Source organism: Agelaius tricolor, unplaced genomic scaffold, assembly GCF_023055355.1.
Source record: "Agelaius tricolor isolate 1412-34295 unplaced genomic scaffold, bAgeTri1.0.p SCAF_29, whole genome shotgun sequence".
NCBI lineage: Eukaryota > Metazoa > Chordata > Aves > Passeriformes > Icteridae > Agelaius > Agelaius tricolor.
This window is the reverse complement of record NW_027269289.1, coordinates 6,889,450-6,912,095: the sequence shown is the minus strand read 5'-3', so window position 1 is coordinate 6,912,095 and position 22,646 is coordinate 6,889,450. Positions and strand designations below refer to the sequence as shown.

Sequence of the window (22,646 nt, the reverse complement as noted above, 5' to 3'; positions counted from 1 at the left end):
TGGGAATGGTGGAGGACTTTGCCACCTCCCAGTGGTGAATCTCAGCTGCAGGATGGTGCTGGAGTGGGAAGGAGGCAGCAGGCAAAGCTCAGGAGCGCTGAGGGCTCTTGGACTCCGCAGCTCTTCCCGTGAAAATGGGAATTTTGGGGCTCGTGGCATGGATTTGTGAAACCCTGGCTGTAAAACCCCAAAAGTGGCAGTGCTACCCTGTAAAACTGTTTGCTCCCAGCGAGGTCCATGGTCCACCAGTGATGGGTGTCTTTATTTATTTGCTGTCTTAGAATTCTGCATATTTATGCAGCTAAAGGCCTGCGGGCCCACACGCTGGCAGCCGCAGAGCGCATGAGAGCCCTGAGGAGACTCGATGCCAAGGAGCACAGAGGAAAGGTAAAAAGGGGAAAAATGGGAAAAATCTTTCTCCTGCAGACAGCAAGATTTGGGATGGGAACAGGCTTGGCATGACAGGCAGCAAGGTACCCTAAAAATCCAGCTCTGCCCCTGCAAGGAAAGCTTGGCACGGATGGGCCTCACTTGGGGGCAGGATTGTAAAATTCAGTGGCAGGATTGTAAAATTCAGTGGCAGGATTGTAAAATTCAGTAGCAGGGTCATAAATCAGGTGGGATGAGAATGAGCCCATTCTTTTTTCAGCCCATGAGTGATGTGAGAAAACACTGGTCCAGTAAAATGTTTGTGTGTTGGCATCAGTCTCTGAGGCTGAAGGGTTTACAGCCAACTGACCTGCGCTGGTCCTGACGCAGTTGGGGTTTAAAAAATGCTGAGTTTGGGTTGCCATCAAATTAAGGGCTGAAGAACAGCAGAGGGAGTTCAGCAAGAGCTGGAAATCCCCATCTCATGTGGGATTCCAAACCATCCTGTGAGCTGTGCTCATTCCTGGCACCACAATCCTTGGGATTTCAGCCAGCACTTTCCCCACTCCTTGTTTTACACCAGCAGCTGCTGCTGATGCCTTAGGATTTTAGCTTTTGTATCTTTCATATATGTATAATCCTGCAATTCTCTGGTGTGTAACTCTAAAGCTCCATAGCCTGTCAGCTACTGTTCTCACATTTTATTCAGACAAAATAATTCCTCTCCAGGCCTGGAACTCAAGAACACCTCACTGTCTCAGGCCCTAAAAAGTATAAACAAAAGTGGGTTGGGGAGAGCAAACTGGGGGTAAATTACTTCATTACCTACAGCTGTAATTAGAGGATTAACCCTGAAATGATCAAGCTTATAATTGTCTGAAAAAGCCATGACCCTCTTGGGTGGAGCCTCTGGGAGGCTTTGACTGCCCAAGTTGTACCTATTGAAGGGCTTTAATAAAAGCCCACTTTTATCCTGTTAATCTTGTCTAGCCTCTGTTTTAGGCAGCCACTCCAAGGCATGCCTGGCAGGCTCTGGAGTTAGGCTGAGCCCTCACAGCTCTCTGTGCTGCTGTTGCAGACTCCCCTGCTGGTGGCTGTCACCGCCAGGCAGGCAGCCATCGTCCACGACCTCATCCAGGCAGGAGCAGATGTCAACGCTGTGGACAACAAGGGGCAGTCAGCTTTACACCTTGCTGCAACATATGGCTACACCCAGGTCCTCCAGGTAGGGGAAGCTGGATGGTTTTAATTGCTGATGAATAATAGAAAGTGTGTATATTGTGTGTATATATATATATATATATATATATATATATATATATAAGTGTGTATATATATATATATAAGTGTATATATATATATATATAAGTGTGTGTATATATATAAGTGTATATATATATTTTATATATTTATATATAAAAAATATATATTTATATATAAATAGTTATATATAAAAATACAAATATATATTTTTATATTTATATATAAATAAAAATACAAATATATATTTTTATATAAATATAAATTGTGTATATTTTATGTATAAATATATATGTATGTATATATCTAGTATATTGTACATATAAATATTGTATATGTTTTGTATATATCTATATATACTATATATATGTTTATATATATACAATATACACATATAAATATATATAATGTATATATAATATACATGTATATATAATACATATATACATGTACATATACATGCATATTATATATACATGTATATATTATATATAATGTATATATAATATAAAGTGTTGATGTTGGTGTCTTTAAGTAAAAGCAAGAGCTCAGTGAGAGATGGAGGCTGAGCAAAGGCTCCTTGTGTCAGGGATTGACACAGGAGTGGCTTTTATCCCTTTTTTAGGGCTGTACTTGCAGCCTGCTGTTACAGAGGAAAATTCTTTAGTGGCTCTGTGGGGAGAAAGAAATTATTTCTGCAGATCACAGCTCTAAAAGTGCTGGTGGCTCTGCTGAGCTCCCTGAAGGCAGGAGACATGGGTGAGGTGTCCAGAAAATGAAATTAATTAAAAAACCTGCCTTGAGCCATGTCAGGGCTGAGCGCAGGCAGAGTTTGGTGGCCCTGCTGAGCTCTCTGAGGGCAGGGGTGAGGTGCCAGGGTGTCCAGAAAATGGAATTAATAAAAAAACCTGCCTTGAGGCCTGAGCACAGGCAGAGTTTGGTGGCTCTGCTGAGCTCCCTGAGGGCATGGGACAGGGCTGAGGTGCCAGGGGGTGCCCGTGGTGCTGGCACCACGTCCAGCATTCGTTAGCTGTGCCCAGGCTGAGCCCTGAGAGGGCAGTTAATGTGTAACACAGCCAGTTCTCTGGAAAACAGGTGTTTCCTTAAGTAGGAAAAGGGGGTTTAGTCCAGATGATGCCAACAAAGCCTCTCAGAGTGCCTCGTGGTGGTTTGGATTGCAAGGTTCCTTTGTTTGGTTTTTCTTTTGTGGGTTTCTTTGTTGTTTTTTTTTTTGTCTTGACATAAAAAGGGACAACGGGCAGAGACTTGCTCCTCGATGTGGTCAAAGCCATAAAAGGCTTTATGGTTTGTTTGTTTATTTTATTGGAGTTTTTTTTTTTTCCTAATGGATTAACTATCTAATCTCTAATAAGCACCTCAGAGCTAGGTGTCAATATTTGATCTGGACATATTTTATTTTTGTTAGAAGATAAGTCAAGCCCTAACCGTTCTGGGTGATCTTTCAGTAGGAGGATTCTGTCCTGAGCCTTGTCTGGCTTGACACAGATGAGTCACTGCAAAAATTCTCAGCTATTAATGTGAACAACTTGCTTTATTCAATCAAAAGAAAGAAATAAATTCTCTGTAATAATATAGACAAGGAGCCACATAACTCCTTTGTGTTAAATCTATAACTTTCTTATATTAAAAAGTTTTAAAGTTGAGATTCTCTGCTAAATCCAAGAAATTCTCATCTCCAGATCACAATTCCTGGTGTTTCTGTAGCCTCATTGCCACAAGCTGAGGCTTTAACTTCACACACTGCTGCACACTGAGAACAAAAAGTAAATAAATCCAGCCTGAGAATTGTCAATGCTGGCAAACTTTTAGGCCATAAACTTTGGCTACACCTGTCAAGGAGAGATTTTCATTTGTCCTTGTCAAGGATCACTCAGAATGAACCTGTCCTGGTGTCACTGGTGGCTTTGCCTAACCCAGGGTGAAAGTGAGGAGTCTGGCACTCCTGAGCTGGGGGCAGAGGCTGAGTTTTACTGTCCTGAACTGAGAATCTGAAAGGATAATTGGGTGTGACTTAGGAAAGCAGGGAATGTGATCACCTTGAATGTCCCTATTGGGAGCGTTCACAGCACTGGGATCTAGTGTCAAATAATGGTTTGTAATTAAAATATCATTATCTGATGTTGTTTGGTTTTACATTTTGTTGGTTTTGGCTTGCACAGTGTTCTGCTGAACTAAAATTCTGCATTTCTCTGTTGCCTCCAGGTTATCCTGTCACTGGGTTTCCCTCTGGATTTGGAAATGAAGGATTTTGAAGGTAAAAACCTTTGCACAAGTGGTTTGAAAACCTGCATTGGATATTTCATTGCCTGATGCTCGTTGGGTTTTGGGGCTGTGCTGGGAGACCAGAGCAGGCTCAGAAAATTCCTGGGAGGGAGAGAGAGAGTTGTGTCTGTGCACTCAAATGCCACAAAACTCAAAGATGCTGATGGCTCAGGGGGGATTAAATTGGAGCTAAAAACAAAAACATGCCCCAAAAAGTGCCCAGAGAGACAGAGACAAAAACCTGAGAAGGGCTTGTGCCTCGACAACACCTGCAGAGATTGGATGAATGGTGGAATAAATGATTGGGTGAATGGTGGAATGAATGATTGAATTAATTGTTGGATGAATGGTGGAGTGAATGATGGAATGAACGATTGGATGAATGGTGGAATGAATGGTGGAATAAATGATTGAATTAATTGTTGGATGAATGGTGGAGTGAATGATTGGATGAACGGTGGAATAAATGATTGAATAAATGATTGGATGAATGATGGAATGAATGATTGAATTAATTGCTGGATGAATGATGGAGTGAGTGATGGAATGAATGACTGGATGAATGCTCTCTGTGCCAGCCCTGCCTCCTCTCTGCACATCAGTATTTTCCCGGCACTGTCCTCACCCCCATCCCACGTTCCTTTTCCAGGCCATACCCCTCTGCACTGTGCTGTCCTGGCCCACAACGCCCTGCTGAGGGAGCAGGGCAGGCAGGCAGTGCCAGAGGAGCAGCACAGGGAGCTGCAGCAGCAGAGCAGGGAGCTGGAGTCCTGCATCCATCTCCTGGTGCAGACCGGAGCCTCCATCTACAGCCGGGTGAGGAGGGGCTGGGCTGTCCCTGGGTTTGCCTGGGAATTCTCCCCCAGTTCTCCTGCTCAAAACCCAGGATTGGAGAAGGAATGAGCTGCTGGCACAAGGGCCAAGCCTGTTCTCCTTTCAAGGGACTGCTGGCAGGGTTAGGTGCTTGTTGTATGATTATTGTTACTATTATAACAGTATATTACAATTAAAATAGTTAACCTCTAGTTGTAATAACATAAATTATAACATCTGGGTTATCTCACCCTTCTCATAAGACTAAAAATCAAATAAAAGTTTTTAAAATACCTCTCAATTACCCTATTTCTAAGTCAAGAAAAAAATATTATCCAACAGGTGCTGCCTTTTGGAGCTCCTGAAGCAGACGTGGACACTCAGAGGGTCCCTGAAGGGAGGGAGATGCTCCCCATCAGCTGCAGAGCTGGCCTGGCCTCCCTCTGTTGTGTTTATGGGATCTCTCCAGCTTGTCCTGCAGAACATTTCTTATTTGGCTTGGGTATTTTACATTCTTTTTCTCTGTTTTGAAATAGGATGTGAAGAGCAACAAGACAGTTCTTCATTACACAGTGCAGGATGGGAACGTCTCCCTGCTCAGGTACTTCCTGGAGCTGAACGCTTTCAAGTGCAAGGATTTTGTCAACAACAAGGTAATTTTTATCAACAACAGGGGTTTTTTTTTACAAAGGGAAAGGGCAAAAGTTGCTATTCTGAACTTCTGTTCAACCCCAAACTGCATTTTCCAGTAAACAGACAGCTCACAGAAAAACAGCACCTGGCTTGAACTCTGTCATGAAAAGCAGGAGAGGAGAGAATGAGAAGGAGATAAGCAGGGAGGAGGAAGAACAGGGGAAATGGTTGCTTGAGGAGGAACATGAACTTTAGATTAGGCTGAGGATTGAGCAAACAGCCCTGCAGTGATGCAAGGTCTGACAGCAGCATGACACTGAGAGGTGGCACTTCAGGGCAGCCAGGTATCAATTCATCTCTGCTGTCAGATGTGGCACCACAGGAAGGACAAAGTCCCTGCTTCTGTCAAGGGCCACGGGGATTCTTTCTGCCTTAAACTTTATTTGCAGATTTTCTGGCACAGCCATCCCTAGGTTGGGTAAAGCAAGCTGGAAACCTCCCCAGAGCTGCCCCACAGCTCACCTGGGAGCAGATGCTGAGCAGTGACCATGTCCCACAGGCAGCAGCTGCTCCCTCCTCCCAAACAAAAACCTGACATTCCTGGGAGCCTCAACTGAGCCACCAGTGCCCAGCAGGCAGAGCTTTGGGACAGGCTGCCCCTCTCAGCAGGGCTATAATGGGGAGATTCTGGCTGCTTCCCCCTCTGTCCTCCTTTGGGGAAGGGGACAAACCTGGGGGTCCCTGTTTGATTTTGGGACAGGCTGCCCCTCTCAGCAGGGCTAAGGGGAGATTCTGGCTGCTTCCCCTCTGTTCTCCTTTGGGGAGGGGGACAAACCTGGGGGTCCCTGTTTGATTCATTTTGGGACAGGCTGCCCCTCTCAGCAGGGCTAAGGGGAGATTCTGGCTGCTTCCCCTCTGTCCTCCTTTGAGGAGGGGGACAAACCTGGGGGTCCCTGTTTGATTCATTTTGGGACAGGCTGCCCCTCTCAGCAGGGCTATAATGGGGAGATTCTGGCTGCTTCCCCCTTGTCCTCCTCCTTTGGGGAAGGGGACAAACCTGGGGGTCCCTGTTTGATTTTGGGACAGGCTGCCCCTCTCAGCAGGGCTAAGGGGAGATTCTGGCTGCTTCCCCTCTGTTCTCCTTTGGGGAGGGGGACAAACCTGGGGGTCCCTGTTTCATTTTGGGACAGGCTGCCCCTCTCAGCAGGGCTATAATGGGGAGATTCTGGCTGCTTCCCCTCTGTTCTCCTTTGGAGAAGGGGACAAACCTGGGGGTCCCTGTTTCATTGCAGCACCTGCAGTCTCAGCCTTGCTCCCCAGAGTTTGTGCCCCTCAGGAGGGAAGTGAATTTCTTTGTCAATCCATTGCTCACCGAGGCAGACAAAAGGCAGCTTCGCTTTTTTTACCCCTCCAGATTTCTGTTGGGCTGCTGAAAACCTATTTTGGGTTGTGTTTGTGGGCAATGGCGCCAAGCTGGTGCTTTTGTGTCCACTGAAGGGCTTTTCACTGCATTCCTTCTGTATCTTTAGAGACCCTCAGGCAGGTGAGAGCCTGTCCAGGGGAGTCTCTGTTGTCTCTTGATCACAATCCTGGGACAGCTTCCTCCTGTGATAGGATCACTCAGAGTCCTCTGTCTTCTTGCTGAGCTGTTTGGGGCAAGGAGATATCCTGGATTTTTTAGCTCTTCAAAGCATGAAGAAGCCAAGGAAACAGCCATGTTTAGGTTTCCCTGGCTCGCCCACTGCTTGTGCTTGTCTCACTCCAAATCTGTCTCCATGGCATTTTCACAATGAGAAAAATATTGAAGCCTTGGAGGTGTTTTCCATCTGGAGGATTCCTGGAGCCCACTTTGTCTCAAATGAGACCTATTAAAGTCAGCCTGAGGCTTCAAGGTCAGGCCTTGTCAGATTGCCTCATTATCTTAGCCCATGCCTGGATTTGGAATCTCTCAAGTGCAGATCTTTCCATTTTAACAAGAAATCCTGTAAAGAGATTGTAACCATCCCTTGACTTTCTGGGATAATAAACTTGACAAGGATCTGCTTGTTCAGGGCTTGTAAAACATGCCTTGTCTGAGAAAAACTGTTAATTTTCTGCAATTTTATTTTCTGCAATTTTATTTTCTGCTTCAGTCCTCCCTGATGTCTCAGTGGTTAACAGGAGTTGAAAATCACATTTTTCATTTCCCATTTGAACAACTGGAATATTAACACAGGCTGCACTTTGTGTCCAACCATTCCAATGCCATGGCAAACCCATGATTGTTTCTGAGAGTAAAAAACCAAGCAGCTGCCTCAATGAGACTCTTGCAGACTAAAAATACCTCACCTTGTGCTTTTGTTTATCAGCTTTTTCTCACTTACAACCGTTATCAGTCATACCTGACCAGACAGGGCACAGATTTCTTCATGGTCTGGTGGCACCAGAGCTTCTGCAGCCCCCTCCATCCATGCCTGGCTCCACAGCCAGCTCTGTCCCTCCTGTGCCAATCCTGGCACTGCAGCCAAGCCATGCCTGGCCTTGGGAACTGGAATCTCCCTGGCACTTGGAAGTTTTGGGAAAGGGGGAATGTGTGGAGCACAAACGGGACTAGTGCTGTGGAGCTTTGTGTGGTGGGCAGCACTGTGATGTGTTTGGTGTCTATAATCCAATGTTATTTATTATATTGCTATAATTTAGTGCTTCCCAGTGAAATATTTCCATGCCTGTTACAGCCTTCTCTTTTTCCAGTAACTCCCCAGGTCTCTGCTTCCATGAGGCTGTGATTTAGGGGGTGATTTTTTAATGAGGGATTTCAGTGGAATCATACATGAGGTTGTGATTTAAGGGGTGATTTCAGAGAAGTCTTGGGGGAAAATTTCAGTGCAATCATACATGATGCTATGATTTAGGGAATGATTTCAGAGCAGTTTTAGGGAAAATTCAGTGCAATCATACATGAGGCTGTGATTTAGGGAGTGATTTCAGAGCAGTTTTAGGGAAAATTCAGTGCAATCATACATGATGCTATGATTTAGGGAGTGATTTCAGAGCAGTTTTAGGGAAAATTCAGTGCAGTCATACATGATGCTATGATTTAGGGAGTGATTTCAGAGCAGTTTTAAGGGGGACTTCAGAACAACCAGGCTATGATTTAGGGGGGGTTTCAGCAGCCAGGGAATGTTCCTGCTTCAGGGCTATTAATTACCTACACCCAAAGCATCAAAGCTGCCAATTTGTGGTGCTCTAGCAAAGAAAAAGAATCGGAATCCACAAACCTCCTGCCTGGGAGAAGCAGAGCAGAGATCCTCCCTCAGCTCCTGATGACAAATCCCATGAGGATTCTTCTCTCATTTCACACCTCCATCCATCTCTAGGATGATTCTGGGGAGATGGCACAGCTCACCAGGGAATTTATCTGGGTTTTTTACTCCTTTTTGTTCCCCCTTCCCCCTGCTTTAGGCCCATGGCAACACAGCCCTGCACATGGCAGCTGCTTTGCCTGGGGACAAGAACCAGAAGGAAATGATCCAGCTGCTCCTGGAGCACGGGGCAGACCCCAGCATCAGGAATTTGGACAATGACCAGCCCATCCACATGGCCCCTGCTGGAACAGCTGGGGATCAGGTATGGGATCCACACTGCTGCTCCCCCCTAACACACCTGCACGCTCCAGGGGGGGCTGGGTTTTGTGCTTGTGAATATAAAAATATTCCTGATGTATTTGGGTGTTTATTTAGGTCCACGTGTACGTGTCAATAATTGTGTGTGTGAGTGGTTTTGGTGGCTCAGATGGTGCTCCCTGAAATTCCACGTTTTTTGGCAGGTCAGGAATTTGCTGAAGAAAGGGAAAGTCACACCTGCATTCAACTCCTGCCACAGAAATGCCAGATCCTGATTTATCTGCAATTTATAGAACAGCTTCAACTCCAGCTTCTGCCTCTGATAAAAACTGTGAGGGTGGTTCTGCAGCACACCCCTGCTCCTTCAGGCTTCAGCCAGGCTGGGCTGGGAGTGCTTCTCAACCTGTGGCCACGAGCAGCACATCAGACAGCAGAAGATGGGCTTTCAAATGGTTGAAAACTCAATTTTGGTAACAGAAAATGTGAATAAACCTCCAGCAAGGAGGTGAGCAAATCAAGGAGCTGCTACATAAATATTCCAAATAAGTTCAAAGCACAGCCAAGCTTTGAAACCCTTGGAGGTGACAGAGCACAAGGTGAGAGTTTGGCTGTAAAAGGTTGAGAAATGCTGCTCTGAGACACCCCCAAACTGTGCCCCTGGCTGGGCCTGTGCACAGGGACTGCTGGAAATGCTGCAGCTCCCACTGACCCTGCTCCCCTGGCAATGCAGGATCCTGAGGAGGGAGAGCCTGGATGGAGAACTTGAGTCTGCCCTGGCTGGATTTCACCCCAGGGATGGACATGCAAAGGCAAGAGCCCCAGGGGAGGATCCTGCACGCTGGAACTGCCATTCCCAGAACTTTGGGAGGGCTCTGGAGCAGCTGCCCATGGCCAGCCCAGGGAAAGAAACAGCTGCTGTAAGAACAAGGACATGGGGTAGGTTTGTGTGGCTGCTGAGGGGAGAATTCCAATGCAATGCAGTGCAATCCAATCCCATCCCCTCTGATCCAATCCCATCCAATCTGATCCCATCCCAGTCTCCAGCTCTGGAAGCCCCTCAGGTGGGAGCTCACCTCACCTGGGGGCAGACAGAGAATCCCTTTGGGTCTCCCAGAGCCTTTAGGGCAGCAAACCCGTGTGGGTGTGTGCAGGGAGTGCTGCCCTGCTCCCTTTCCCACCTGACAGGGGTTTGGCCCATTCCTTTTAGCGTTTCTGTGAAATGATTTGTGGATTGCTGTGCAATCTGTGGCTCTGCAAGGCCGTGTTTTGGCAGAGGCTGGGGCTCACTCTGAGCTGTATTTTGGATGTTGCTGGCTCCTCAGTGTGTGCAGGTGCTGCTCTCCAGCAGGGTGAGCAGAGAGATGAAGGGCAGAGTTCTTAAATCACTGCAGCCACTTCCTTGAGCACCCACTGGCTGCTGCCTCACCGGCATTTCCTGAGGCACTGGCAGGCCTGGAGTGTTTAAACAACTGACAGGAGCAAAAGCTCTTAAGAAATGCAGAGACCTCGGTTTTCCAGCCCTCCTCTCTGCTGTTGGGCCATTGCCTCTCACTACACGTACCTGCAATCCTGCTGACAGAGAAGCAGACGTGTATTTGCATGTGTTTGCATAAATTTTCATGTATCTGAGCACAGGCCAGCAAAAGCCAGTGCTGTCTCACTTGGAAGGATGCTACAACGAGCCCTGAATGGAGGGAGAAGGGTATCAGGGAGGTAATACCGTGTGTCAAGGCAAAACGATGGAAAAAATATCAATTTCTGGATCCTGCTGCAGCAGAACTGTCAAACTGAGAGCAATGTGAAAGTGTAAAAAGCTTTTTTCCACCTAGAAATGTCTGTGAGGTGACTGAATTCCTTTGGAAGTGAAAAAATACAGGAGCTTTCTTTCCTTGAGTGGCTTTTCCCTTTGTTGTGTCATCTCTTGGGTGTTTCATACAAACCAGCGTCAATGGGAGCCTGGAATCATCACCATCTCCAGAATATCAGGGAAAATGTCCTTTTAGGGGAGGAATTAAAGCATCCCCCTGGAAGCTGGGAGCTGATGGATGAGGTTTGCAGTGGGAAGAGCCCGTGGCAGTCCCAGGATTCCTCCTCTCTGTGCTCAGCTCCCCAAAGCTCAGCCTGCAGAGGCCTCCCCTAAAGCAGCCACCATCCACAAGCTGCTCCTGGTGGCTTTGGACTGGAGCCACCAGACTGTTGGAAGCTGCTGCTTCCCCCTGTCTGTAAAACAATTTTCTCTTTTCCTTTCCCGATTCCTGGCCTGGCTGTGGAGAAAATCACTTTTAAATCTCAAACCTGAGCGTCTTCTCTGCTTCTCTCACTGATTTAAGCAGCTCACTGCTCACTCCTCAATTTTTTATTGCTCTTTCAGGGCAAATGTAACTTCTCAAAGCTCAGCTTTGCTGGCAGTGTGTGATATCCCTTTATTTGCACAGTTTATCTCTTCCTACCTGTGGCTTTGGATAAGTTGTTAATAACAAAGGCTCGTTATCACCAAGCAAACGTTCTGAAGTGGCACCATAGAAAAGCTGTCAGTCGGTTGGCAAGGGAAACTTTTAGATCAAATTCTCGGGTAGAGAAGCTGAGAATAAGAACCTTTTCTCGGTAACTGTGGGTGACTTCTGGGGTTATTCATGGCTTTGTAAGCATGAGATGATCCTCGGGTTTGTGTTTATAGAGGCAGTCAGGGCTTCACTTGGCAGGGACTGATGAAATGTCAGCCTTGCAGCAGAGGCAGCTCTGCTTTAGGTATTTCCTTTAACTCCTTTTTGCTTTTGGGAGGGATGAAAGAGGGAAATAATACATTTCTCACAGAAAACGCACAAGCAACCTTTGAATGGCTCCTCTGTTGTGTTTTTTCCCTTTCTTGTGTCAACAAGGCCTTGTGTCAACAGCCAGCAAGCTTCTACTTGTCCTGAGTGTGTCCCCGGGGCTGTTGACAGCATCTCAAACCAGTTTCCAGTCTGGCACAGGTGGGATTGCAAAACCACTGCAGGAGGAGCAGCAGGGAAGGAGGAAGAAGCTGCCAGGGATGGAAATGGTGTTGCTGATGTGATGGAAGCTGGTACAGCCCCGAGGTTTTGGTCTGTAGGAATATTCTGCTGGAAATATCTTGGCCTCCTCCACTGAGGAGGGGTTTTTTGGCCTGGATCAGGCATCACCCGAGGATCAGGACGGGATTTAGGGTGGTTTTAGTGCTGATGTTGCTTTGTGGCTGTGCCAGCAGTGGGATCAGGGGTGGGCACAGATATTGAGGAGTGTGCAATCTGCTAAAACCCTGTCAGAACTAAACATCCACCTCAGCTGGAGGTCAGAAATATCTTGTCAGACTCCAACACTTAAACCCGTTCTGAAACCCGTATTTATCATTTCATGGTGCCCTTTCACTCCCTGAGAGCATCTCCCTGGCTCTGCTAAGCTCAGGCCAACCTTGGGGAAGATGTGGGCACCCCATTTCCTCTAGAAGCCTCCAGTTTCTTGCCTCAGCCTCATTTTCTGGCTTTTTCTTGCTGCTGATAAGGGGCTCTGATGTGTGGCTCCAGGTGTGCCCGCTCCTGAGGCAGGAGCAGCTGGCACTGGGTGAGCTCTGGGGTAGAATTCCAGCCCTTCAGTGCCCCAAAGGATCACCCAGGGGCTGAAGCAGCTGCCAGCACTACTGAAATGACACTTGGTAGGGTGTCCCTGCCCAGGGGTGATCACACCTTCAACTGCTGCAAAGTTACAGCTCTTTAGCATTTATATAATAATAATATATATATTTTGCTGTGATCTCCTGCATTTATCACTTGGGCCAATGCTGAGATTAATCAGGGCAGAAGGAGAGATATTGTTTGAATATTTTTAAAGCACATTTTGGAAAAGAAACCCCTGGTACCTTACATGAGGTAAAGGAACTGGAAAGGTTTTCAGTTCAGCATGGAAGTGTCTGGGTGAGGTGAGCAAACAGCTGGATAGAATTCATATTTCTCTTTACAGGTGTAGTTATTTCTCTATTTTGGTGGAATTTAATATGGAGAGATGCTTCTTTCTTTCTTTCCAGTTTGCCTCACCAAGAGGAGGCAAGGCAAAATGTTAGGAAGCTCTGGGTTTATGCAAGAAGCAGGAAATCCTCAGGTATTACAATTTTCCTATTATCTACTCTAAAAAATAAATCATTTAGCTCCTGTTCAGCTGATTTTGCTGAAAACCTTTTACCTCTGAGGAGCCAGGGCTGAACCCTGGTGTGGCAAACATCAGCTTTCCTTTTCTGCCAGAACCACTGGGAAATGTCACCAGGGCAGCCTGAGCAGCAGCAGAGGTGAGGAGCTGCAGATCCAGCTCAGAGCTGGGTGATGCACAGAGTTCTCTGGGGGAAAATGGATTAAATATGGACTTTTTATCTGCTGGAAAAGATGAGTGAGAGCTTTTGTGTCACTGAATAGGCTGCTCAAAACCTCATCCTCACCTCTGTGAGAGCAGGGTCAGCAGCAGAAGAGAAAAGCACTGACCTCTTGCACATGAAAAATGAGCAGGCTTCAGCATTTGCACCAAATGATTTATTTGTATCAAAAAGAGCTGGTTTAATAACAAGTGTCTGATAAGGCAGCTTCAGATTTATTTTTAAAAACAGCAACAATGAAAAAAAAAAAAAACAGGGAAAAAACCCCACCAAACCACCAACAAACCCCCCCTAACCATAGATCAATGTAGTGACAGCATTGTGTAAAAAAAGTGTGAGTAGTGAAGAATAAACGGGGCTGTGTTAGGCAGCACAACTTTGCATAGTTCATGGGCAATTTAATCTGATTTGGATAGAGTGGATGTGTGAAACCACAGCCCCCATTAGCTGTAGCAAATGTCCCAGCTCCTGTCCCTCCTGAAGAAATCCTCAGCCACGGCCAGGGGTGGCAGCAGCTCCAGGCAGTCCGAGCTGGGGCAGGGGCAGCACTGCGGGCCCCTGCTGTCCCTGCCCTGAGCCCCACAGGCTGGGCAGCAGCACGCAGGGCTGGCCAGGGGACACGGGGGGTGGCAGGGCCACTCCTCCATGGGGCAGCTGTAGGGTGGGCTGGGGGTCAGCGGGGTGAGGGGAGACAGCTGAGGGGGAGAGCAGCTGGAGTTCCACGGGCTGGGCAGGTCTGCTGAGCTGGGAGAGCTGGCAGCCTGGAGATTGAGAGAGAAAAAGGGGGAAAAGGAGATTTCAGGGAAATATGGCCAGCAGGCAGGATTGCTGTGCTGTTGCCTTTCTCATGTGGCTGCCCAGGGAGACCCTGGAGGTGTAAACCCAATGTTAGTAGGGACAATCCCTGCCCAGGGAGATCCTGGAGGTGTAAATCCAATGTTAACAGGGACAATCCCTGCCCAGGGAGATCCTGGAGGTCTAAACCCAATGTTAACAGGGACAAATTCCTGCCCAGGGAGATCCTGGAGGTGTAAATCCAATGTTAGTAGGGACAATCCCTGCCCAGGGAGATCCTGGAGGTGTAAACCCAATGTTAGAAGGGACAATCCCTGCCCAGGGAGATCCTGGAGGTCTAAACCCAATGTTAACAGGGACAAATTCCTGCCCAGGGAGATCCTGGAGGTGTAAATCCAATGTTAGTAGGGACAATCCCTGCCCAGGGAGATCCTGGAGGTATAAAACCCAATGTTAACAGGGAGAATCCCTGCCCAGGGAGATCCTGGAGGTATAAAACCCAATGTTAACAGGGAGAATCCCTGCCCAGGGAGGTCCTGGAGGTGTAAAACCCAAAGGCAGTTTCTGTTAGTAGGGACAGTCCCTTGCAGGAGCTGTGCTGCTATTTGCACAAAATCTACAGGACCTCTGGAAGGGACATTCCCCATCCTGCAGCCTCTCCCAGTTTATTTGGGGTTCCCCATGGGAAAAGAAGGGACATTCCCCATCCTGCAGCTTCTCCCAGATTATTTTGTGCTCCCCATGGGAAAAGAAGGGACATTCCCCATCCTGCAGCTTCTCCCAGATTATTTTGTGCTCCCCGTGGGAAAGCATTCAGAGCCCATGAGCATCTCAAGCTCCTAAGAGCAGCCAAATTCCCACATTGCTGCTGCTCTGTCCCAGGAGGTGACTCCCTCTCCCCCTGGGGACACCTGTGGCTGCTCCCCTGGGTCCCAAAGCTCACCAGGCCCTGGTTGAAGCAGAGCTGGACTGGCTGGAAGGTGTCTGGGGTGCAGTGTGGGGGTGGCTGGAAGGCACTGAAGGCTGCCTCAGAGGGTGCATCTGACTGCAGGCAGGAATCTATCAGCTGCTCCAGGTAGCCAGGGCTTTCCTCACAGGACAGGCAGCTGGAAAACTGCCAGGATGGGCAGCAGCTGGGCACAGGAGGGATGGGTTCTGCTTCAAAAGGCTCTAGGAGAGAAAGGAAAGCAGACAGCAGCACATTAATCAGTGCCTGTCTTCACAAAGGGCAGGTTTCAGTGCTCTCCCAGGCTCAGTAACCCAGTGAATTCAGACATTAAACGGACTCTCAAGGGCAAGGGGATTTTGTAGGAAAGCAGAAACCACGAGGGAGATGCTCCAAAGCATGTGAATAACTCAGGGAAGGCAGCCCCCTCAGCTCTGAAGCTCTTTAACTGCTGGAAACTCTTCTGGCCCCAGGCATTTTGGACAGGGATCCAGCTGGAAACTCCCTCAGACTCTCGACCCTCTGTGCCCTGTTTGCAGCCCCAGAAGGTGCCAGGCAGTGATTTGTGCTTCCCAGCCTGGCAGATGTGCCTTTGCCTCATCTCCAGACCTGGGGCAGCTACACCTGCAGGAACAAGGGGATAACAGGAGGATAATTTGCCTTTTTTTAATCCTCCAAACAGCCAGACAGGAGCAGAACAAACAGAGCAAGGCAGGGCTGATGTGGCATTGTGACCATGTAGTGTTGCTGGCCAAAGGGTGAGTTCCTGGAAAGCCCACAGCAGATCTGGCTTTTCAGAATTATTATATTTTCACACCAAGCTCAAACATGGTTTAAGCCCTGTCCACGTGAAGGGCACAGGTCTGAAATGCACATTGCAGGGTCAAAGGTGGCAGTGTTTAGCTGGCTCTGGGGAGTGAGAAACACCCAAAATACATAAACTGATGGAGACCTTCCAGCCTGAAAAGGCTTTGGCATGCCAGCTTTGGCGTGTCTCACGTTTCTTTATTAACATAAGCAAATGGATTCCCAGCTATCGATGATTTAACAATTTCCTTGTCCATGCAATGTGTGCACTCACACCTGCCCAGCCTTTCCTCTGTGCTTTGGCTGGGGATACCTGAAGGATCTGCGAGCCCAAAGTGCCCCTCCCCTCACCCCTTCCCCCTTTTCCTTGGATATTCGCAGGCAGGAGGAGGAAACTCTTGGTGGTGTTGAAAATCTGGTATTTCTCTCACTCCTGTGGATGCTGGCAGGAGAGGGAGGAGAGAACAGAACCCAGCCAGGGGCTCCAGGGCACTCTGACCCTCAGTGGCCCCCAGAGCCTGGGGAAGGCGATGCTATCCCCTCGGGATGAGCATCTTTTCCCGAAGGGATGGAATTCCCTGCTGTGGGATGGATAAGCTTGGAAAGGAGAGCCCTGTGCGCTCTCAGCTCCTCATCTGCATCCTGCGGGCTCCCTGCAGGTGCTGATTGGCCCCACCGCGGGCGCTGCCGGCCTCAAACAGGGCTGGGAAGGCTCGGGGCGGTGGGAAAAATTGGGAATGGGGCGGGAAGGGCCGCGTGGATGGGCTTTGTACCAACCTGGGTGAGGCGGAGACACAGACTCTGCAAACTGGATGCTGCTGCTGCTGCTGCTGTCCCAAGGAACCTGAGCAAAGAGAAGGGAAGGAGGGGAGCTGCGGCACAGAGCGAGGTGAGTCTGGATTCCAGAGAAAACTCTTGAAATAAACCTTATTCCCCTCCTGGCTGTGGCTGGGAAAACCTCGCTGGCACTGACAGAGCATGAGATGAATGTGCATAACAGGGTTTTTGATGGGCACAGCACCCACCCGGGGTGAAGCCCCTGAATCAGCTCTGTGCTGAGGGGCTCTTTTTGCTCTTTTTGCTGCATTCCCCATTCTACAGAGCTGCCTCTGAAACTGGTGTGTGTTAATTTCCAGGAGCGTGAACTCCACACTGGAGGGAAGCCCAAGGAGTTCCTAGGAATGGACATTACTGGGAATGAGTCATTAACTAAAGACCAGTGCAGGTGTCCCAGCAGACTGGATTGGTGTCGTTTGAGAAGCAGCTCTAGCAGTGCTCCTTGAAAAGGGACAACTTCGTTTTTTAAGGAATGCTGGAAGCTGCAGCAAGACAGATCAACCACTTCTAGGAACCTGACCTGCTGGAAGGAAGAAACCCACCCCAAAAGGAACGGGAGTTTTGCTGCTTGGGGGCCAGGATTTTACTCTGCAAGTACAAATGCTGGTGGGATTTTTCCCCTCAGGTTTAATTCATACAGCCCTCCACTTCATTTCCTTTATTCAAGCTGCTCTCGAGTGAGCAGCTCATTTCCCTGGCAACAACTTCCTGGCACATCCCGTGCATTTAATTCCTGAAACAGTGACTCTCTTGGGCTGAGGGTGCCTTTTGTCCCTTTTTGCTGTAGACGTGACAAGGCAGAGATGGAGTCCCCAGGCTGAGCTTTTCTCAGCGCACATCCTGCCAGCCCAGAGCCTCGGGGCTTTTGGGGCGGGCCATACCTTGTGCAGGTCACCGAGGTGACTTCCCTCACCGCCGCTTTTCACTTTTTCCTGTGTGGGCACCACAGGGGTTGTGTGAGGTGCTGGTGGGAAGTGAAAACCGGTTCCACGCAGCCCTGGGACACCTGGCTGTGATGAAGAGGCTGCTGCTCTTGGGGCTGCAGGGGAGCAGTGACCCAGCGTTTCCAAAACCTGACAGTTCTCTTCACCCAGACCCTCTCTGCCCCTGGATCTCAGGCTGATTTTTGTGCAATCAGCTGCAACAAAGTGCAGAGGCTGAAATCTGAAAAGCTCCAAGAGCTGCAATGTCACGAACCAGGAAGAAATAATGATTTGCCAAGCTCTTTATGCAAATCCCCCGAGTGGCTGGAGCTGGAGGAATCCTACAAAGGCTGGAAGAGGGAATGAGAGGGAATGTGCAGGTGTGTGTGTGCACTCAGAGCTCAGCCCCTCCTCCAGAAGGGATGGGGCTGCCCAGGTGTGCTTCCATCCCGGAGGCAGTGACTTTTCTGGAGAAGCAGCTCTGCTTTCTCCCTGTATTCCTCAGATTCTCACTCCTTTAAGTCACTGCTGCAGCTACTCTGACTGAATGTTCCTTTCCCCCATCCTCACCCGCCTGTTACACTCAGATTTTGGGCCCAGAAATTACAGTCCTGGCAAAAAAAACCCCAAAAAAACAAAACACAAACATTGAAAGAGAAGCTACAAAGCCAACACCACAATATTTTCACTCACTGCTGAACCAGTGGCTGCTTGTCGTGCTCTCCTCTGCTGCAGCAACTCCTTGACCGTGATCTTCACCCTCACGCCTTGGTACACCTTGGGCTTTCCTGGAAGAATTTGGGGAAAAACATTTTGCAAGGAGGGAGAATCTCAGAGCAAACAGCAAATCCAGCAGCTTTTCAGGTGTGCTCTATGTGGAGAACAGTTTTAGACTTTACATGACTAACTTTTTAGTCTCTGTTTGCAGTCCCGCTCACAGCCCTCTTTAACACCTGCTATTCCAGCTTGGGACAAGCAGGCACTCATGAAAATCTTGCTGTTGATAATATTTAAAACCCACATGTTTATTATCTATCTCCTCCTTCCCCTGCCCCCTTCCAGCTTTCCCAATACCAAGCTCCATCTGGTGCTGCTGTTGGAATCATTTAAATTCCTGACATATTTGCCTCCCTCAGGACCTGAAAATAAATGTGGGAAGTGTTTCATCTGGCAGATGAAGCCCAGGAATAAAACAATGGAAATATGTGGGTGGTTATTCAGAGAGCTCAACAAAACACCAATAAAATGACTGTTTTCTTGCAAAGCCTAGATTATCTCTTTATTCTGCTCATGTACAGCCCCTATTTATTTCAAACAAGAATTTAGGGTGTGTTTAATCCAGCCAAAACCAGGCAGCAATCACCAGCCACTACCAAATGAGGGATTTTTAGGACAAGAAATTATAAAGAATTTACTTCTCCTGAAAAACCACTTTCACTTGTTGCACTCATGGTAAAACACTCAGCTCCTCTGGCAGTTGTCCTAACTTTCTGCTGGTGTTTTAATTGAAATCACACAATAAAAGGAAACACACCCAGACTGGTCTCTACACTCAAAAAGTGCCAGAGCAGGGAGCAGACAGCCCTGAAGGAGGCACCAAAAATAAATTCCCAGCAGGAGAGCAGCAGTGCCAGAGCTAAACCCGGCCTTCCAGTGCCACCTCTGGGCACAGAACACCTTCTCCAGGGCAGATGCACAGCACCAGGAGATCCTGGCACAGAAACAACGCTGGGTTTGCAGGTTCTGCCCACACAGCCAGGGAATCCTGCACTGCAGGCACTGTCCTCTTGTGCTGGAACCTCTGCTGCCAGTGCCCCTGGGGTGATCTGGGGGAGGACACGCTGGGACAGGCACCCCGGGCCCTCCAGAGAGTGACAGGGCTGCCCTCAGGGCGGTTTGCTGAGCTGGGCTCAGCCGGGGATTATCCAGCTCGTGTTTTGGCGTTTTGTTTCTGTTCAACAAGCTAAAGCTGGGCAAAATGAGGGAGGGAAGAGTGGGATTTAAGGAGAACACGCTGTTAGCAGAGCTCCCTGCAGGCAGGGAGGGCTCTGAGGTGGCAGGGCCAAGGGTGGGATGGTGAGGGTGGGCAGGGAGCAGAGCGATGGGGCTGGGGGCAAGGGTGGGCAGGGCAGGTGGGGGATCAGGAGCAGGGTGACAAGGACAGGATGGGGTGGGGTCGAGGAGCAGGATGGTGAGGGTGGGCTGGGGGCCAAGGGCAGGGTGATGGATTTGGGAGTCAGGGAGGAGGGTGGCCAGGGTGGGTCACGGGTCAGGGAACAGAGTGATGATTCCAGGGCACAGAGAGCAGCGTGATGGGGCTGGGGGTCCAGGGGCACAGTGATGGTACTGGGCACCGAGGGAAAGGCTGGGAGGGTGGGCTGGGAGTAGGGTGACAAGGACAGGGGGTGGACTCGGGGTTGGGGACTGGGGCTGGGATTCAGGGGCAGCGTGGCCGGGGAGGAGTGTGTGGGGTGGGCACAGAGGTGTGGGGAGGGCACAGATGCAGAGAAGGCACACAGGGATGCGGAGTGGGCACAGAGGTGCGGGATGGGCACCCAGAGGTGCAGGGAGAGCACAGATGCAGGGTGGGCACCCAGAGGTGCGAGGTGGGCACACAGGGATGCAGGGAGGGCACAAAAGTGCAGGGAGGGCACAGATGCAGAGCAGATACCCAGAGGTGCGGGGTGGGCACAGATGCAGAGGGGGCACACAGGGATGCGGGGTGGGCACAGAGGTGCGGGATGGACACCCAGCCGTGCGGGGTCCCCCGTGCCCCCCGGCCGGGTGTGCCAGCCCGGCAGCAGCGCCGCTCGGAGCCCGCGGAGCCCCGTGCCCAGCCGGCACCCGGCGCTGGCACCCGGCGGGCAGCAGCCGATCGTGCCGTGCCTCCTCCCTCCCTCCCTCCTCCCCGCCCTCCCCGCTCCCTCCTGCCTTGGCAGGCGGCATCGCCTCGCTGCCGGAGTGACCCCGGCGAACCCCGAAACGGCCCCAAAGCGGGGTGCGGGGGCGGCGGGGGGGCGGACAGAGCGGGGCTTACCGGACATGCCGAGCCGGAGCGGGCAGCGCCTCGCCAGGTGCCCGGTGCAGCAGCAGAGGTGGCCCCGGCCCCGGCCCCACGAGCTGGCCAAGGGGGCAAGAGGAGTCAGCCTTGAAATTTGGGGGCGAGGGGACCTGCCTGCCCGGTGCCAATGGCAGGTGGATCCCGACAATATTATTGTTTTATCCCTACGGGTATAAGTTTGAGTTTTTCTCTCCTAATGCCAAGTATTTAAAACCTCTAGAAACCAATGATTTGACAATCAATGATTGCGCGATACTTTCAATTTGAATATTCAAAGGCTCCACAAAATGGGCTATCTTTTTGTGAAACAGAGCACATCCCCATCTAGCAGAGGGTCTGGGGGAATAGGATTTGGTGGGGTCACTCTCCCCACCCTTTGCTTTTGGGACATTTGCAGGGTTTTATCCATCTTTCCCTGAATGAAGCAGATGCCTCCAAAGCAGCTCAGTGTTTTCCCCTCAGATGCACAGGCTGGGCTCCAGCCCTCTCAGATTTCATTTGCTACCTGCACTGAGCACTCTGCAAGGGGCTGACTTGCTTTTTGCACATTTTTTCACGTTTTAAGGCTAAATTCTGAGGTTTTGGGGCCAAAACGGCAGTAGGCAGTGTGGCCTAACAAAGAGGCTGCCCTGGGCACCCGGGTGGCTGAAGTTAACTGAGCCCCACTTGTCCCCACAGCATTCCCTCCCTCTGCCTGGATGCTGGGCTCACACTGGGGTTTATTTGTGCTTTCCCCCAGTTCAGGCAGTTTTCCTGTGCTGCACAAATCGGCCTTTTCCTCACAAGGCTCAGTGCTGGCCTGCCCTGGGAGCTGCAGCTGTGGGGTTCAGCGTGTGGCTCAGAGTTTTGGGATGAACATCCCTTCCCAGCACTGCTGGAATTGGGTTTTTAGGCTGCCTTTAAGCTTTTCCCCGGGGACCACAGCCTGAGGCACGGGCAGGAGTGAGGCAGAGAGCAGGCCAGGCTGTTAATCTGTTAATCATCTACCAGCAGCTCAGGCTGGCTGTCGTCACAGCCAAATCTTTTTTTTTTTTTCTCTCTTTTAAGTTGAGCAAATAACACTTGATTTCTGTGGGGAGTGAGGCCATTCCTGGCTCTGAAATGTGCCCCTACAGCTCCTGGTAGGCCAAGCCTTGCCTGGGACAGCTTTATAGGGACACAACCCACCAGGAGAGGAGCCCACCTGCCCTGGAGCACAAAGGAATGCGCTGTGCAGGGAGGGGAGGGCGTCTCACTGAGGAATTTGGGATCTGAAACCCTTCCCTTAGCGGGGCTGGAGCTGCTGTGGGTGGGTGCAGGCTGCACGGAGCTGGGGTGATGAGAGCAGAGCCTGCAGGCTGCCCAGCTCCAGCCCTGGGGGAGCTGGGTGCCTTCAGGAACCACGAGGCAGCAGAGTTCTGGCTCCTCCTGGGATTCAGAGCCTTTCCAGGCTGAGGAAAACCCTGCCTGGGTTAGGAGTGAGTACCTGAGTGGGTCAAACCCCTTGAAGACAGCTCCAAACCCTGTCCCTGCTTCTCCCCAGGGCCTGAGGGCAGCACAGCCACCATGGCCTGGTTCAGGGCCTGGCCTTCAGCCCCTGGCAGAAGGAACAGCTCAGATGGTCACAGACCAGCAGTGACACCTCCACAGGTGCCAGATTTAACATTTTCCAGCCACAAGCTGAGAGCTGAAACAGGGTGGAAGGGCAGCTCTGCCTGCTCCTGGGCTGCAGAGCCTTTCCAGGCTGAGGAAATCCCTGCTGGATGCTGGAGTCAAACACCTCAAAGACAGCTCCAAACCCTGTCCCTGCTGCTCAAACCCCCAGGAAAACCCTGCCTGGGTTAGGAACTGAATGCCTAAATGGGTCAAAGCCAGCTCAAAACCAGCTCAAAACCAGCTCCAAACCCTGTCCCTGCTTCTCCCCAGGGCCTGAGGGCAGCACAGCCACCATGGCCTGGTG

The 22,646-nt window shown here is 49.9% G+C and overlaps 2 protein-coding genes across 2 annotated transcripts; one reads left to right on the top strand and one right to left on the bottom strand.

Annotated features, from left to right (window-relative positions):
- Nucleotides 1–315: 315 nt before the first annotated feature.
- LOC139601015 (NF-kappa-B inhibitor delta-like) lies at nt 316–10,065 on the top strand. The gene is made up of 7 exons (XM_071449686.1): nt 316–387; nt 1,448–1,594; nt 3,853–3,904; nt 4,562–4,728; nt 5,262–5,378; nt 8,800–8,964; nt 9,164–10,065. Exons 1-7 carry the CDS (start codon nt 343–345, stop codon nt 9,233–9,235), a joined length of 765 nt encoding a protein of 254 aa, XP_071305787.1. The 5' UTR covers nt 316–342; the 3' UTR covers nt 9,236–10,065.
- A 3,198-nt stretch (nt 10,066–13,263) lies between these two features.
- POU2AF3 (POU class 2 homeobox associating factor 3) lies at nt 13,264–20,690 on the bottom strand. Its single transcript, XM_071449467.1, has 5 exons — nt 20,684–20,690; nt 18,340–18,476; nt 16,664–16,730; nt 15,077–15,303; nt 13,264–14,099 (listed from the first exon to the last, which is right to left on the bottom strand). The coding sequence occupies exons 1-5, from the start codon at nt 20,688–20,690 to the stop codon at nt 13,782–13,784; spliced, it is 756 nt and encodes a 251-aa protein (XP_071305568.1). The 3' UTR covers nt 13,264–13,781.
- Between the last annotated feature and the right edge of the window lie 1,956 nt (nt 20,691–22,646).

What these genes read in the sequence shown, in the direction of transcription:
- LOC139601015 (XM_071449686.1), top strand. Translation starts at nt 343, where the DNA reads ATGAGAGCCCTGAGGAGACTCGATGCCAAGGAGCACAGAGGAAAG. An exon ending in CCAAGGAGCACAGAGGAAAG is followed by an intron (nt 388 to 1,447) that starts GTAAAAAGGGGA and finishes CTGCTGTTGCAG; the next exon opens with ACTCCCCTGCTGGTGGCTGT. An exon ending in GAGCCTCCATCTACAGCCGG is followed by an intron (nt 4,729 to 5,261) that starts GTGAGGAGGGGC and finishes GTTTTGAAATAG; the next exon opens with GATGTGAAGAGCAACAAGAC.
- POU2AF3 (XM_071449467.1), bottom strand. An exon ending in TGTGTCTCCGCCTCACCCAG is followed by an intron (nt 15,304 to 16,663) that starts GTTGGTACAAAG and finishes TTTCTCTCCTAG; the next exon opens with AGCCTTTTGAAGCAGAACCC. An exon ending in TCTGCTTCAACCAGGGCCTG is followed by an intron (nt 14,100 to 15,076) that starts GTGAGCTTTGGG and finishes CTCAATCTCCAG; the next exon opens with GCTGCCAGCTCTCCCAGCTC.